General features: G+C 40.4%; 1 protein-coding gene across 7 annotated transcripts in view; it reads left to right on the top strand.

The window, feature by feature from the left end:
* Positions 1-15,145, top strand: part of PFKFB1 (6-phosphofructo-2-kinase/fructose-2,6-biphosphatase 1) — a 125,673-nt gene that overhangs the window by 72,108 nt on the left and 38,420 nt on the right. For all 7 annotated transcript variants that reach the window (XM_040266066.1, XM_040266063.1, XM_040266065.1 and 4 more), the window contains 4 exons: positions 8,432-8,557; positions 11,948-12,041; positions 12,849-12,915; positions 13,740-13,814. In XM_040266066.1, coding sequence (XP_040122000.1) covers positions 8,432-8,557; positions 11,948-12,041; positions 12,849-12,915; positions 13,740-13,814 — 362 coding nt within the window. The remainder of the gene's footprint in view (positions 1-8,431; positions 8,558-11,947; positions 12,042-12,848; positions 12,916-13,739; positions 13,815-15,145) is intronic.

Below are 15,145 nucleotides of genomic sequence, written 5' to 3'. Positions count from 1 at the left end.
CAGTCTATTGTTCCATGTCCAGTTCTAACTGTTGCTTCCTGACCTGCATACAGGTTTCTCAAGAGGCAGGTCAGGTGGTCTGGTATTCCCATTTCCTTCAGAATTTTCCACAGTTTACAGTAAGCCACACAGTCAAAGGCTTTGGCATATTCAATAAAGCAGAAATAGATGTTTTTCTGACACTCTCTTACTTTTTCAATGATCTTGTCAATGTTTGATCTCTGGTTCCTTCTAAATCCAGCTTGAACATCTAAAATTTCACAGTTCATGTACTGTTGAAGCCTGGCTTGAAGAATTTTAAGCAACACTTTACTAGTGTGTGAGATGAGTGCAACTGTGCGGTAGTTTGAGCATTCTTTGGCATTGCCTTTCTTTGGGATTGGAATGAAAACTGACCTTTTCCAGTCCTGTGGCCACTGCTGAGTTTTCCAAATGTGCTGGCATATTGAGTGCAGTACTTTCATAGCATCATCTTTCAGGATTTGAAATAACTCAACTGGAATTCCATCACCTCCACTAGCTTTGTACATAGTGATGCTTTCTAAGGCCCATTTGACTTCACATTCCAGGATGTCTGGCTCTAGATGAGTGATCATACCATCATTATTATCTGAGTCATGAAGATCTTTTTGTACAGTTCTGTGTATTCTTGCCAACTCTTCTTAATATCTTCTGCTTCTGTTAGGTCCATACCATTTCTGTCCTTTATTGAACCTATCTTTCCATAAAATATTCCCTTGGTATCTCTAATTTTCTTGAAGGGATTTCTATTTTTGTGCATTCTATTGTTTTCCTCTATTTCTTTGCATTGATCACTGAAGAAGGCTTTCTTATCTCTCCTTGCTCTTCTTTGGAATTCTGAATTCAGATGCTTATAACTTTCCATTTCTCCTTTGCTTTTTACTTCCCTTATTTTCACAACTATTTGTAAGGCCTCCTCAGAGAGCCATTTTTCTTTTTTGCATTCCTTTTCCCTGGGAATGGTCTTGATCCCTGTCTCCTGTACAATGTCACGAACCTCCATCTATAGTTCATCAGGCACTCTATCTATCAGATCTAGTCCCTTAAGTTTATTTCTCACTTCCACTGCATAGTCATAATGGATTTGATTTAGATCATACCTGAATGGTCTAGTGGTTTTCTCTAGCTTCTTCAATTTAAGTCTGAATTTGGCAATAAGGAGTTCATGATCTGAGCCACAGTCAGCTCCCAGTCTTTTTTTTTGCTGACTGTATAGGGCTTCTCTGTCCTTGGCTGTATTTTTTAATTTATTTTTAATTGAAGGATAATTGCTTTCAATTTGTGTCAATTTCTGCCACACATCAACATGAATTAAGCATAAGCCTTCCTCAGTGATCAATGCAAAGAAATAGAAGAGAACGATAGAATGGGAAAACTAGATATCTCTTCAAGAGAATTAGAGATACCAAGAGAATATTTCATGAAAAGATGGGCTCAATAAAGGACAGAAATGGTAGGGACCTAACAGAAACAGAAGATATTAAGAAGAGGTGGCAAGAATACACAGAAGAACTGTACAAAAAAGATCTTCATGACCAAGGTAATCACGATGATATGATCACTCACTTAGAGCCAGACATCTTAGAATGTGAAGTCAAGTGGGCCTTAGAAAGCATCACTATGAACAAAGTTAGTGGAGGTGATGGAATTCCAGTTGAGCTATTTCAATTCCTAAAAGATGATGCTGTGAAAGTGCCGCACTCATTATGCCAGCAAATTTGGAAGACTCAGCAGTGGCCACAGGTCTGGCAAAGGTCAATTTTCATTCCAATCCCAAAGAAAGGCAATGCCAAAGAATGCTCATACTACCACACAATTGAACTCATCTCACACACTAGTAAAGTAATGCTCAAAGTTCTCCAAGCCAGGCTTCAGCAATACATGAACTGTCAACTTCCAGATGTTCAAGCTTGTTTTAGAAAAGTTAGAGGAACCAGGGATCAAATTGCCAACATCCGCTGGATCATGGAAAAAGCAAGAGAGTTCCAGAAAAACATCTATTTCTGCTTGATTGACTATGCCAAAGCCTTTGACTGTGTGGATCACAATAAACTGGAAAATTCTGAAACAGATGGGAATACCAGACCACCTGACCTGCCTCCTGAGAAACCTATATGCAGGTCAGGAAGCAACAGTTAGAATTGGACGTGGAACAACTGACTGGTTCCGAATAGGAAAAGGAGTGCGTCAAGGCTGTATATTGTCACCCTGCTTATTTAATTTATATGCAGAGTACATCATGAGAAATGCTGGGCTGGAGGAAGCACAAGCTGGTATCAAGATAGCCAGGAGAAATATCAATAACCTCAGATATGTAGATGACACCATCCTTATAACAGAAAGTGAAGAGGCACTAAAAAGCCTCTTGGTGAAAGTGAAAGAGGAGAGTGAAGAAGTTGGCTTAAAGTTCAACATTCAGAAAACGAAGATCATGGCATCCAGTCCCATCACTTCATGGGAAATAGATGGAGAAATAGTGGAAACAGTGTCAGGCTTTATTTTGGGGGGGCTCCAAAATCACTGCAGATGGTCATTGCAGCCATGAAATTAAAAGACGCTTACTCCTTGGAAGAAAAGTTATGACCAACCTAGATAGTATATTCAAAAGCAGAGACATTACTTTGCCAACTAAAGTCTGTCTAGTCAAGGCTATGCTTTTTCCTGTGGTCATGTATGGATGTGAGAGTTGGACTGTGAAGAAGGCTGAGCGCTGAAGAATTGATGCTTTTGAACTGTGATGTTGGAGAGGACTCTTGAGAGTCCCTTGGACTGCAAGGAGATCCAACCAGTCCATCCTGAAGGAGATCAACCCTGGGATTTCTTTGGAAGGACTGATGCTAAAGCTGAAACTCCAGTACTCTGGCCACCTCATGCAAAGAGTTGACTCATTGGAAAAGACTCTGATGCTGGGAGGGATTAGGGGCAGGAGGAGAAGGGGATGACCGAGGATGAGATGGCTGGATGGCATCACGGACTTGATGGACGTGAGTCTGAGTGAACTCTGGGAGTTGGTGATGAACAGGAAGGCCTGGCATGCTGCGATTCATGGAGTCACAAAGAGTCAGACATGACTGAATGACTGAACTGAACTGAACTATGTCCCATTTGTTTATTTTTGCTTTCATTTCCATTACTCTAGGAGGTGGGTCACTGAGGAACTTGATGTGATTTATTTTAAAGAGTGTTCTGCCTATGATTTCCTCTGAGAGTTTTATAGTTCCTGGTTTTACATTTAGGTCTTTAATCCATTTTGAGTTTATCTTTGCATATAATGTTGCAATTTGGTATAACTTGATTCTTTTACATGTAGCTGTCCATCACCACTTATTGAAGAGACTACATTTTCTCCATTGTGTATCCTTGCCTCCTTTGTCAGAGATAGGTGTTCATATGTTCATGGGTTTATCTCTGGGCTTTCTATCGTGTCCCATGGGTCTACATTTCTGCTTTTGTGCCAGCTCCATGCTGTTTTGATTACTATAGCTTTGTTGTATAGTCTTAAGGCAGGAAAGTTGATGCATCCAGCTCCATTTTTCGTTTTTAAGATTGCTTTTGCTATTCATGGTCTATATGTTTCCATACAAATTGTGAAATTTTTTGTTCTAGTTCTGTAAAAATATACCATCAATAGTTTGATAGGGATTGCACTGATTCTGTAGATTGCTTTGGGTAATATAGTCATTTTCACAATATTGATTCTTCCAATCCAGGAACATGGTATATCTCTCCATCTGTTTGTGTCATCTTTGATTTCTTTCATCAGTGTTTTATAGTTTTCTGCATACAGGTCTTTCATATCCTCAGGTAGGTTTATTCCTAGGTATTTTGTTCTTTTTTTGCAATGGTGAATGTGACTGTTTCTTTAATTTCTCTTTCTTATTTTTCATTGTTAGTGTAAAGAATGCTATGGATTTCTGTGTAATAATTTTATATCCTACAACTTTCCTATACTCACTGATTAGATTTAGTAATTTTCTGGTAGCATCTTTGCATGGTGTATCTTTTACCAGCCTTTTACTTCTAGCCTACTTTTATTTGGGGGGGACTTCCCAGGTGGCATTAGTGGTAAAGAACCTGCCTTACCTATGCAAGAGACATAAGAGATGCAGGCTTGATCCCTGGGTCTGGAAGATCCCTTAGAGGAGGATATGACAATTCACTCTGGTATTTTTGCCTGGAGAATCCCATGGGGAGAGGAGCCTGGTGCGCTACTATCCACAGGATCACAAAGAGTCAGATATGACTGAAACAACTTAACACATAACACACACGTCATGTCATCTGCTAGTGGTGACAGTTTTATTTCTTTTTTTACAACCTACATTCCTTTTTTTTCTTTTGCTTTCATTTCTGTGGCTAGGACTTCCAAAAACATGTTGAATTGTAGTGGCAAGAATGGGCACCCTTGTCTTGCTCCTGATCTTAGACGAAATGCTTTCATTTTTTCACCATTAGGAATAATGTTTGCTGTGGGTTTGTCACATATGGCCTTTATGATGTTGAGATATGTTCCTTCTATGCCTATTTTCTGGAGAGTGTTTTTAATCATAAGTGGATGTTGAATTTTGCAAAAGCTTTCTCTGCATCTATTGAGATGATAATATGTTTTTTATCTTTCAATTTGTTAATAAGGTATATCAGATTAATTAATTTGCATATACTGAAGAATCCTTGCATCCCTGGGATGCTGCTGCTGCTGCTAAGTCGCTTCAGTCATGTCTGACTCTGTGTGACCCCATAGACGGCAGCCCACCAGGCTCCACCGTCCCTGGGATTCTCCAGGCAAGAACACTGGAGTGGGTTGCCATTTCCTTCTCCAATCCCTGGGATAAAGCCCACTTAATCATGATGTATGATCTTTTTAATGTGCTGTTGGATTCTCTTTGCTAAAATTTTGTTGAAGATTTTTCCATCTATGTTCATCAGTGATATTGACCTCTTATTTTCTTTTTTTGTAGCATTTTTGTCTGGTTTTGGTATCAGGGTGATAGTGGCCTCATAGAATGAGTTCAAGAGTTTTCTTTCCTCTACAATTTTCTGGAAAATTTGAGGAAGATACATGTTAGCTCTTCTCTGAAATTTTGGTAGAATTAGCCTGTGAAGCCATCTGGCCCTGCGCTTTTGTTTGTTAGAAGATTTTGTATTTCCGTTTTGATTTCTGTGCTTGTGATTAGTCTACGTTTTCTATTTCTTCCCGGTTCAGTTTTGGAGGTCATATTTTTATAAGAACTTGTCCATTTCTTCGAGTTTGTCCATTTTATTGGCATATAGTTGCTCAGAGTAGTCTCTTATGATCTTTTGTATTTCTACATTGTGTGTTGTAACTTCCTTTTCATTTCTGATTTTATTGATTTGAGTCTTCTCCCTTTTTTCTTGATGAGTCTGGCTAATGGTCTTCAATTTTGTTTATCATCTCAAAGAACCAGCTTGTAGTTTTATTGATCTTTGCTATTGTCTACATTTCTTTTTCATTTATTTTTGCTTTGATCTTTACAATTTCTTTACTTCTACTAACTTTGGCTTTTTTCTTCTTTTTCAGGTTGCTTTAGGTGTAGGGTTAGGTTGTTTATTTGATGTTTCTCTTGTTTCTTGAAGTAGGCTTGTATTGCTATAAACTTCCCTCTTAGCACTGCTTTTCCTTCATCCCATAGGTTTTGACTTGTGTTTTCAACATCATTTGCTTCCAAGCATTTTTTATTTCTTCTTTAATTTATTCAGTGACCTCTCATTTATTCAGAAGTGTATTGTTTAACCTCCTAGTATTTGTGTTTTTAATAGTTTTTCCTGTAGTTGATGTCAAATCTTATAATGCTGTGGTCAAAAAAGATGCTTGAAATGATTTCAACTTTTAAAAATATATTGCAGCTTGATTTATGACCCAAGATGTGATATATCCTGAAGAATTTTCCATGTGTATGTTAGAAAAAATGAAATCTATTGTTTTTGGAAGAAATGCCCTGTAGATATCAATTAGATCTAACTCGTCCAATGTATCATTTAAAGTTTGTGTTTTCTTATTAATTTTCTGTCTGGATCATCTGTCCATTGGTGTGAGTAGAGTGTTAAAGTCCCCCATTATTATTGTGTTATTGTTGATTTCCCCTTTAATAGTTGCTGCTATTTGCCTTATGTATTGAGGTGCTCCTATGTTTAGTGTATATAAATGTATAATTGTTTTATCTTCCTCTTGGATTAATCCCTTGATCATTATATAGTGTCCTTTCTTGTCTCTTATAGCAGTCTTTAAAGTCTATTTTATCTGATATGGATATTTCTTCTCCCACTTTCTTTTGTTTTCCATTTGCATGGATCTCTTGTAGATAGAATATACAGGAGTCTTGCTTTTGTATCCACTCAGCCAATCTATGTCTTTTGATTGGAGCATTTAGTCCATTTACAAAAGGTATTATTGATATGTATGATCCTATTACCGTTTGCTTTGTTGTTTTTGGATTTGCTTTTACAGGTTTTTTTCTTTCTCTTGTGTTTCCTGTCTAGGGAAGTTCCTTTAGCATTTGCTGTAAAAGTGGTTTGGTGGTGCTGTATTCTCTTAACTTCTGCTTGTCTGGAAAATTTTTGATTTCTCCTTCACATCTCAATGAGATCCTTGCTGGATGGAGTAATCTTGGTTGTAGGTTTTCCTCCTTTCATCACTTTAAGTATACCCTGCCACTCTCTTCTGGCCTGCAAAATTTCTGTTGAAAGATGAGCTGTTAGCTTTATGGAAATCCCGTTGTATGTTATTTGTTGCTTTTCCCTTGCTACTTTTAATATTTGTTCTTCTTAATTTTCATTGGCTTGATTAATATGTGTCTTGGCACGTTTCTCCTTGGGTTTACCCTTATGGGACTCTCTGGGCTTCTTGACTTGAGTGGCTATTTCTTTTCCCATATTAGGGAAGTTTTTTACTATAATCTCCTCAAATATTTTCCCATACCCTTTCTTTTACTCTTCTTCTTCTAGGACCCCTATAATTCCAATGTTGGTTCACTTAATGTCGTCCCAGAGTTCTCTGAGACTGTTCTTATTTCTTTTGATCCTTTTTTCTTTATTCTGCTGTGCTTCACTTATTTCCACCACTCTATCTTCTAGCTCATTCACTCTCAGTTATTCTGCTATTGTTTCCCTCTAGTGTATTATTAATCTGTTATTGTGTAGTTCATTGCTTATTTTCTAATCTTTATTTCTTCTAAATTCTTGTTAAACATTTTTTCTTTTTGATCCATGCCTCCAGTCTATTTATCTGTGCCTCCATTTTATTTCCAAAGTTTTGGATCATCTCTACAATCATTACTCTGAATTCTTTTTCACATAGACTGCCTCTTTCCTCTTCATTTGTTTTGTTTTGTGTGTTTTTACCATGTTCCTTCAGCTGGTGCATGTTTCTCTGTCTTTTCATTTTGTTTAATTTACTGTGCTTGGAGTCACCTTTCTACAGGCTAGAAGGTCTTAGCTGCTATTCATTTTCAAGTCTGCCCCCACTCGGGTGGGTTTGGAACAGTGCCTTATGAAGGTTTCCCATTGGGGAGCTTGTGTCTGTGTTCTGGTGAATGGAGCTGGATCTTGACTTTCTGAAGGACAGTGCCATGTCCAGTAAAGTGTTCTGGGATGTTAGTGGGCTTGGCATGACTTTGGGCAACCTGTCTGCTAATGGGCAGGGTTGAGTTCCTATTTTGCTGAAGGTTTGGCATGAAGTGTCTGGCACTGGAGCTTGCTGGCCTTTGAGTGTGTCTTGGTCTTAGTCCTGAGATGGAGGCTTCGGGGAGAGCTCTCATTGATTAATGTTCCATGGGTTTGGAGTTCTCTGGTGATCCAAAGTCCTGGACTTGGATCTCCCACCTCAAGAGTTTGGCCCCAACCCCTTACTGTAGCAGGAAGATTTCACAGGCCACACAGCATAGAAGACAAAACCCCAAGACAGAACACTCAAAGAAATTCACACACTCATTCTGAGGAGACTAACTTCCTTTTTTGGAAGTGTAGGGTCTTCTGTCAGTGTTCAGAAGGTATTCTGTAGGAGTTATCCCATATGCAGATGGATTTTTAATACATTTGTTGGGAGGAAGTTGATCTCCCTGTCTAACTCCTCCACCACCTTGAAAGTCCTCAGGAATCTAGCTGTAACTTCTTATGTTTATATGTTATTCAGTAGTAGCTGTAAAAGATAAGCAAATTGCTGGGCCCTGTTTCTCCCTGCAGATGCCTGCATCTACATATTTCGGGTTAGCATTTTGCACTGCAATCTCAGTTTGCTCATGGATTCAATGAAGATAAGTTTCCATTTTCTAGGTTTTTTTTCCTGGTTATTTAATGGTTAGAGAGAGGCCCTTTTAAATTTTACATCTCTGTGATGATAACTTAATATCATGTGAATCTGAGGATAAGATTTGAAGCTCTGTTTGTCTTCCAGCATCCATACCACAGTTTACAAATTCCCCCACGATGGTGATCATGGTGGGTTTACCAGCTCGAGGAAAGACCTACATCTCAACAAAGCTCACACGCTACCTCAACTGGATAGGAACACCAACTAAAGGTACATCTCTGAAACTCTTTGTTCTACAACTCTCTATAGAACACTGATGGAGTATAGAGTAAGGTAGCTAACCTCAAAAGAGCAAAGCCACTAGTATAGGAATGTATCAAACCACTATTAACAGTACTAAGACTATTCTTAATATTATTACTGCTGCTACTGCTACTACTACTACTACTACTATGACTGCTACTACTATTTCTACTACAGCTACTACTACCTTCATAAGTTTTACAATTTCTTAAGTATATACCCACTGCTAAATCTTATGCTAGGGGCTAAATATAGGAAAATCAATAAGATTAAACATCTGTTTCAGAGAAGGTCTATTTTGTAAGACCTCAAAATCACCCTATCAATAACATATTACTCTTATTACCATTTTTATTAATATTACATCAATAATACTATTCTATTAGCATTACCATTTCTTTACAACCTTAAGGTTTCCTTCAGAAAGTAGGGATGTATGGAGTCAAACACGTTGAAACCCCAGCCTGGAGGCCCCCACAAGCTCTTCAGTATAGCAGGCACTTTAGCTCACCTCTCCAGTCCAGAAAGCATCCTGTCTCCAAGCCTCTCCTTAGGTCTGTGCCTTGATTCTCCCCATCCCCAGCTGGAAGTGACCCTGTCTCTTTCCACCTCCAGAGGGGTCTCCTTCACAGCCTGTCAGCCTCCTCCCACACTCCCTGCTTCCAGCTTTCCTTTCTCCCCATGTGATCTCTTTTCTGCTTACTACCTCTTATTCAGCAATCATTCTCTTCTATTCTCCTTTTGGTTTCTCTATCCCCATCCCGTATCCCCATTCCTATTTGACTCCTCTGTTCCCCCTAGGACCATGCTTCTCTGGGCTCCCACATCAATGTTTTCTCCAGCCCCCTCTATGCCAAGACTAATTACATAGTGTGTTGTGTGTCTGGGTCTCTCGCCCCAGGAGCTGCTCTGGGGTAAGAGATTAGAGCTTATTCATTTCTATTGCTCAAGTAGGACAAAATTAAGACATTTAGAGGCTCTAAACGCTAAGAGTTAGGGTGCCCCTGCATCATATGTAATTCAGAATAAAAACGGTAAATGTAACAACGTCTACCAATTTTTTTTATTTATCCCCTAATGACTATATTAATGCTTTTAATGCATATCCACTTGGCTGAAAACTTTTACTGGGGCTGTGTATTTACTGGTACACTAAGCAAGTGCTTAGCCTGTCTCTCTTGTGGAATGGAGCACTACTCACCAGTGCAGAAAAAGTTCTTCTCAGACATTCATTTGCTCAGTCACTAATTATTTGTTGAGCACAGTTGTGTCAAGGCCCTTGTTGGATGTTGGGCAAAGAAAAACAAGTAAGATAGGACCCCTGCCCTCAAAGGACTCACATCTATTCTTAAGCTCTAAAATGCCCATGTGGGAGGGACTAGTATTATCATCATCCCACAGTTGATGAAACTAATGCCCAAGAGTTGACGCATCTTGTCTGAAGGCACGTGGTCACCATGTGGTGGAACACATCACATGTATGTAACATCAACCAAGGTGATGGAACCAAGATATGAACCCACATCTGGTTGATTCCAAAGCCTAACACTCACTGTGTCTGACACTGACACTCACTGTCTGATACTTGGCACTACTGATGGAAAGAGGAGAGAACCCACATTGGCCCTGTACTCCCCTCCATGTTCTTCCTCTCATTTCTCTTGACCATCCCAACACCCTATCTATCTGCCCCCTTCCCTCCCTCTCTCCAGTCTTCTCCTCTCCTTCTCCCATTTCTTCTTTCCCTTCATTTACTTTCTGATTCTCTCATTCACTGGTGAGTTTCCTACTGGTCCTCCATGTGCCAAAACCCATACTATGCACTGGACATGCAAAACTAGATGAGATTCACACCCCATCCTTGAAGATTTCTCCATTTGACTGGGGTGCATAAGAATACAACATGTCACTGAAGAATCCCAGAGCAGGGTACTGAGGGTCTCACAGAGGAAATCACCACCTGGAAGGCAGTGAAATCTTCCATATATGGTATGTTTGAGCTAGGAGGTATGGTATATTCCTCCTGTGGGAGGAATAGGACATTGGCAGAAGAGAAGGGGAGAAGGAATAGTTCTTGTATGACTGCAGGCTCTGAAGAGCCTCTGCTGAGTGTAGGGGCACATGTGATGGTGGCAGATGGGTCTCTGCTCCTATGCATCTGCTTCCCGTCTGCTTCACTCACACAGAGATCCTCAGAGTCATGTTTCAAACACATAGCTGCCCATATCTGTAGCTACCAAGGGTTCCCTTGACTGGCAGGTTTAGATCCAAGCTCCTTAGCCTATCATTTGTTCAAGGCCCTCCATGATTGGCCTCTGCCAAGCTCACATGCCTCAGTCACAATTGGATGACTCATGTTCTGCATTCTGCCAATGCCACACCCTTGCTCAAACTGTTCCTCTACCTGGAATATCTTCGTTCCCCTCTCCCACACACCATGCCTGCCTATAAAAGGTCTGCCTTCCTATAAAGACTGGTACAAATGCTGCTTTCTCCAAAATAAGCTTCTGATACTACTCTAAGTTTAGTTAGTCTTTCCTTCCCCCTTACTCTTTTGCATGACTCTGTTATAGCACTTAATAACCTGGGTGAGAGCTCTCTGTTTACTGGTTTATTCTATGTCCTGCCTTCTGGATGGTGAGCTTCTTGTGGATTCATCATGCAGATCCGATTCATCTCTGAGACCCCAGAACTCATGTCCTGATTTACAAAGTAGACATGAGAAAGTATTTGTTGGATGAATGAATGAAATAATACATTACCTCTTTGACTATTATCCCCTTGTTCCCCCTTTCCCTCTTTCCTCTCTGGTTTTTCACCACTACAAATGAGAAAGTATGGCCTAAAAAGTCCAACATATCTAGGTTCTCTATACTGATGCATAAAGTATGATAACATTGGACTAGGTATCAGAAGGCCAAGTCTAGTTATGCCCCCAGCTTGCTCATGTTTGACCCTTGGTTTACTCCCAGGATCCCAGTTTCTTTATCTTTCCAATGGAGTGGGACATTAAAAGTTTTGTAGTTTATGATAAAACAGAATAGTGGAAAGATCACCAGCTTTGGAACCAAACAGACCTTTGTTTGAATCCTAGCTCTCCACTTACAATGAGAGTACTTCCTTTCTCTGAAATTTCATTTTCTCATTTATAAAATGCGAATAGCGATTCCTACTTTTTAATGTTGTTGTGAGGAGTAAGTGAGCTGGACGCCATAATTTGAGGCTTTGTATACATATTATATAATTAGAAACTTTACCTTCTTTTACCTCTGAGATCCCTCCCAGAAAGGACTTTTTTTTTTTTCTTTTTGCCACTGAGATCTTCCCAACCACTTCACCAGGGCTTCCTGCTTTCAGTGTTTAATTTAGGTCAATATCGACGAGAGGCAGTGAGCTACAAGAACTATGAATTCTTTCTTCCTGACAACATGGAGGCCCTTCTTATCAGGAAGTGAGTACCTAACATTTTAAAGACCTTTGCTGTCCCCTGGCTGAGGGAGGCCTCTATTCAGAGAGTGGAGTACAGCAGAGCAATTTGGGTTATTAAGGAGACTAGTTAAGACAATCCTTACACTATCTTAACTGAAACCTATTTCTGGTCATATCCATCCCCTGCTTAAGAACTTTTAACAGTTTCCTACTTCTGACAGGAAAGAGTGGAAATTTAGCCTAGCATTTAAAATAAGAGTCTCAATAATTTGTCCCACTCTGATCTCATCCATTCAACCTCGAGGTGTTTGTCTTCTACAAGACTCTGAACACTTTCAGAACAGAGCCTGAGTCTCATTTATTGATCTATATCCTCATAATGGAACCCAACAAAGAGTAATCACTAAACAGATTTTTGTCAAAAGTGTAAATACATTTCCATCATGTTACCTGTGTTTGCCCTGTTATATGTGCCAGGAATGCCTTCTACTTCACAGACTATGTATCCAGGCTCTTCTTGGGTTCAAGACCCAATTCAGTTTAAGCACTATTAGTTCAAGGTTTGGAGCCCTTGATAGTATGGCTCGGTCATTAGTCTACTTTTCCTGGGTATGTTATGCCCCTAAGATGTCTGCACAGAGCCACTTTCAACTGTGTGACTTCTCTGTGCTTGTTATAGTTCTTAGAACATAGAACACCCTTTGTAGATATTCAATAGATGAATGATTTAATGTATGACATTTGAGATATAGTGCAAAAGATAATGCAGAATAGAGAAGAACCCATCTTTGGTATAGTAGCTGTCTGTTTCTTTCTTCATCTTTTTCAGGCAGTGTGCCCTAGCAGCCCTGAAAGATGTTCATAGCTATCTCAGCCATGAGGAAGGTCGTGTTGCAGTAAGGAAATTTTCATTTTCTCTTCGGTTTCTGTTGGAATGGAGAATAGCTAATATATACTGAGTGTTTATTATGTTCTATACATTACTCTAAGCACTTTGCATGTATTAATTTAATTCCACCCTCCCCCACAAGATAAGTATTTTTTACTATACTCCATTTTATACCCCAGAAAAATGTAGTGCAGAAAAACCAAATAGTTAAATATTTTCCCAAAGGGTAGGCCAGAACTGGAGTACAGGTTGTATAGCTCCAGAATCTATACTCCTAATCAATAGAGTCTACCACTCTATCCCCAAGAATTCAACAAGACTACACTAGAATCTGACTGCAATAGAAACATTTTTAAGTTCTAGAGATTTACCTAAACACCTAGTCAATTTAATCTCATAAACCTCTGACATAGGATTTGGAAATTCTAAAAGGGCTTCAAATAACTCCAAAGTGATAGGGAGGGAAGAAGCTTCACCTAGGAGCTGAGAAAATCAGTTTCAACTCTGCTTTGTCAGTAAGTCTCAGTGGCCTTGGGTAAAAGAAACCCTTCTTCTAAGTCTCAGCTCTTTTACCTGTAAAATGGGCCTAATAGAATTCCACAGTTTTCCTCTGGCCTTTTTGTGCCTACAGAGTCTGCTACATTTCTGGGAAGACAGCAAGGGTTCAATGAATACTTGAGAAATTGATATAAGTCATTTCAAATCCTTCAAAACCCTGGCCAAGTTTTATTTCCTCCTTGAAACCGTTTGCTTAGCATAGGGATGGTCAAAGAGTAGGCATTCTATCAGAACTAGATTTAAGGCAAACCAATCTCATCGTGTGCCTCCAAGGTTTTTGATGCCACCAACACTACCAGAGAACGACGGTCACTGATTCTGCAGTTTGCTAAAGAACATGGTTACAAGGTAGAGTAACTCTTCAACTCTTATCTAGAGGCTACTCATCTATGAGCAAACCCCAAAGAAAGCCAAACCAGGGGACAGAGATGCCAAATCAGCTACCATAGGATCAGTATTTTAATTGAGTTATATCGCTTTCCAGATCACAGCTAGAAACAGAAAAACAGAACAGAACAGGAAAGAAGGGATGCCACATAAGGCAATGGAAGATAATTACTGAGAAGCTGACACTGGTGGATGGGTATGAGGAAGGAGGAGATGGAATCACTACAATTTAGGGCCAATCTGCCTCATAAAACTCAGAATCCTAAAAACACCACTGTATGAAATTACATTGTCAGAAATGCCTCTAACACTGAGTAAATTACACAAAACAACTTCTGAATGCCAGCAGAGGACATCAGGCACCCAGAAAAGCAGCCCATTGTCTTTGAAAGGAGGTAGGAAAAACTATAAAAGACAAAAAGAGAGACAAAAAAGGTAGGGACGGAGCTCTGTCCTGGAAAGGGAGTCAAAAAAGAGAGACGTTTCCAAACACCAGGAAACACTCTCACTGCCGAGTCTGTGCCAAGCCTTGGAACCACAGAGGGCAACATAACCAGGAGGAAAAATAAATAATTAAACCCCACAGATTATGTGCCCAACGGTAACTCCCCCAGTGGAGAAGCAGCGCAGATGCTTGCATCCACCACAGGAAACTGAGGGCTGGGCAGGGAGGTGTGGCCTGCATTGCTTAGAGTAAGGACTGGGCCTGAATGCCCTGAGGGCAATCTGAGTGAACTAACTTGGGCTAGCAAACCAGACCGTGGGATAACTACCATGCAAAAAGCCCTAACCTAAGACACCGTCAGCCCCCCTCACAGAACAAAGGACTGAGCAGAGCTAGCCGGCTGCAGGCAGGCCCATCCCCCTCCGGTGACAGGCAGGCAAGGGCAGCCAGAGCCGGAAGGGGGCAATCACGGCCCCAGAGGGGCAGCATCTACCAAACTACAAGCAGGCTTCATTGCTAACCAAGACTTCTTGGGATTCTGGACGGTCAACATCCGCCTGAGAAGGTGTGCTGGTTGTACACCCAGAAAACCACGAGGCAGGGACGAGGGAGACGATAAGTCACAGTGACCACGCTCTCCAAACACATGATCACCTGAGCTGCTCGGACCTCGGAAGGGCATGAAATGCAGGCCCAACCAAGTATGCACCTCTGAGGAGTACCCAAGTACCTTAACCTGAGTGGCTTAGACCTGGAAAGGGCATACAATCCAGGGCTGGCCTCAGACAGTTCCCGGCAAAGCAACCTAGAGCCTAAGCAGTGTAGACAGGGAAAGCACACACACCGT

Source organism: Oryx dammah, unplaced genomic scaffold (genome assembly GCF_014754425.2).
Source record: "Oryx dammah isolate SB20612 unplaced genomic scaffold, SCBI_Odam_1.1 HiC_scaffold_23, whole genome shotgun sequence".
Lineage (NCBI taxonomy): Eukaryota > Metazoa > Chordata > Mammalia > Artiodactyla > Bovidae > Oryx > Oryx dammah.
Note: the sequence above shows the minus strand (reverse complement) of the source record. Positions and strands in the feature narration are given on the sequence as shown.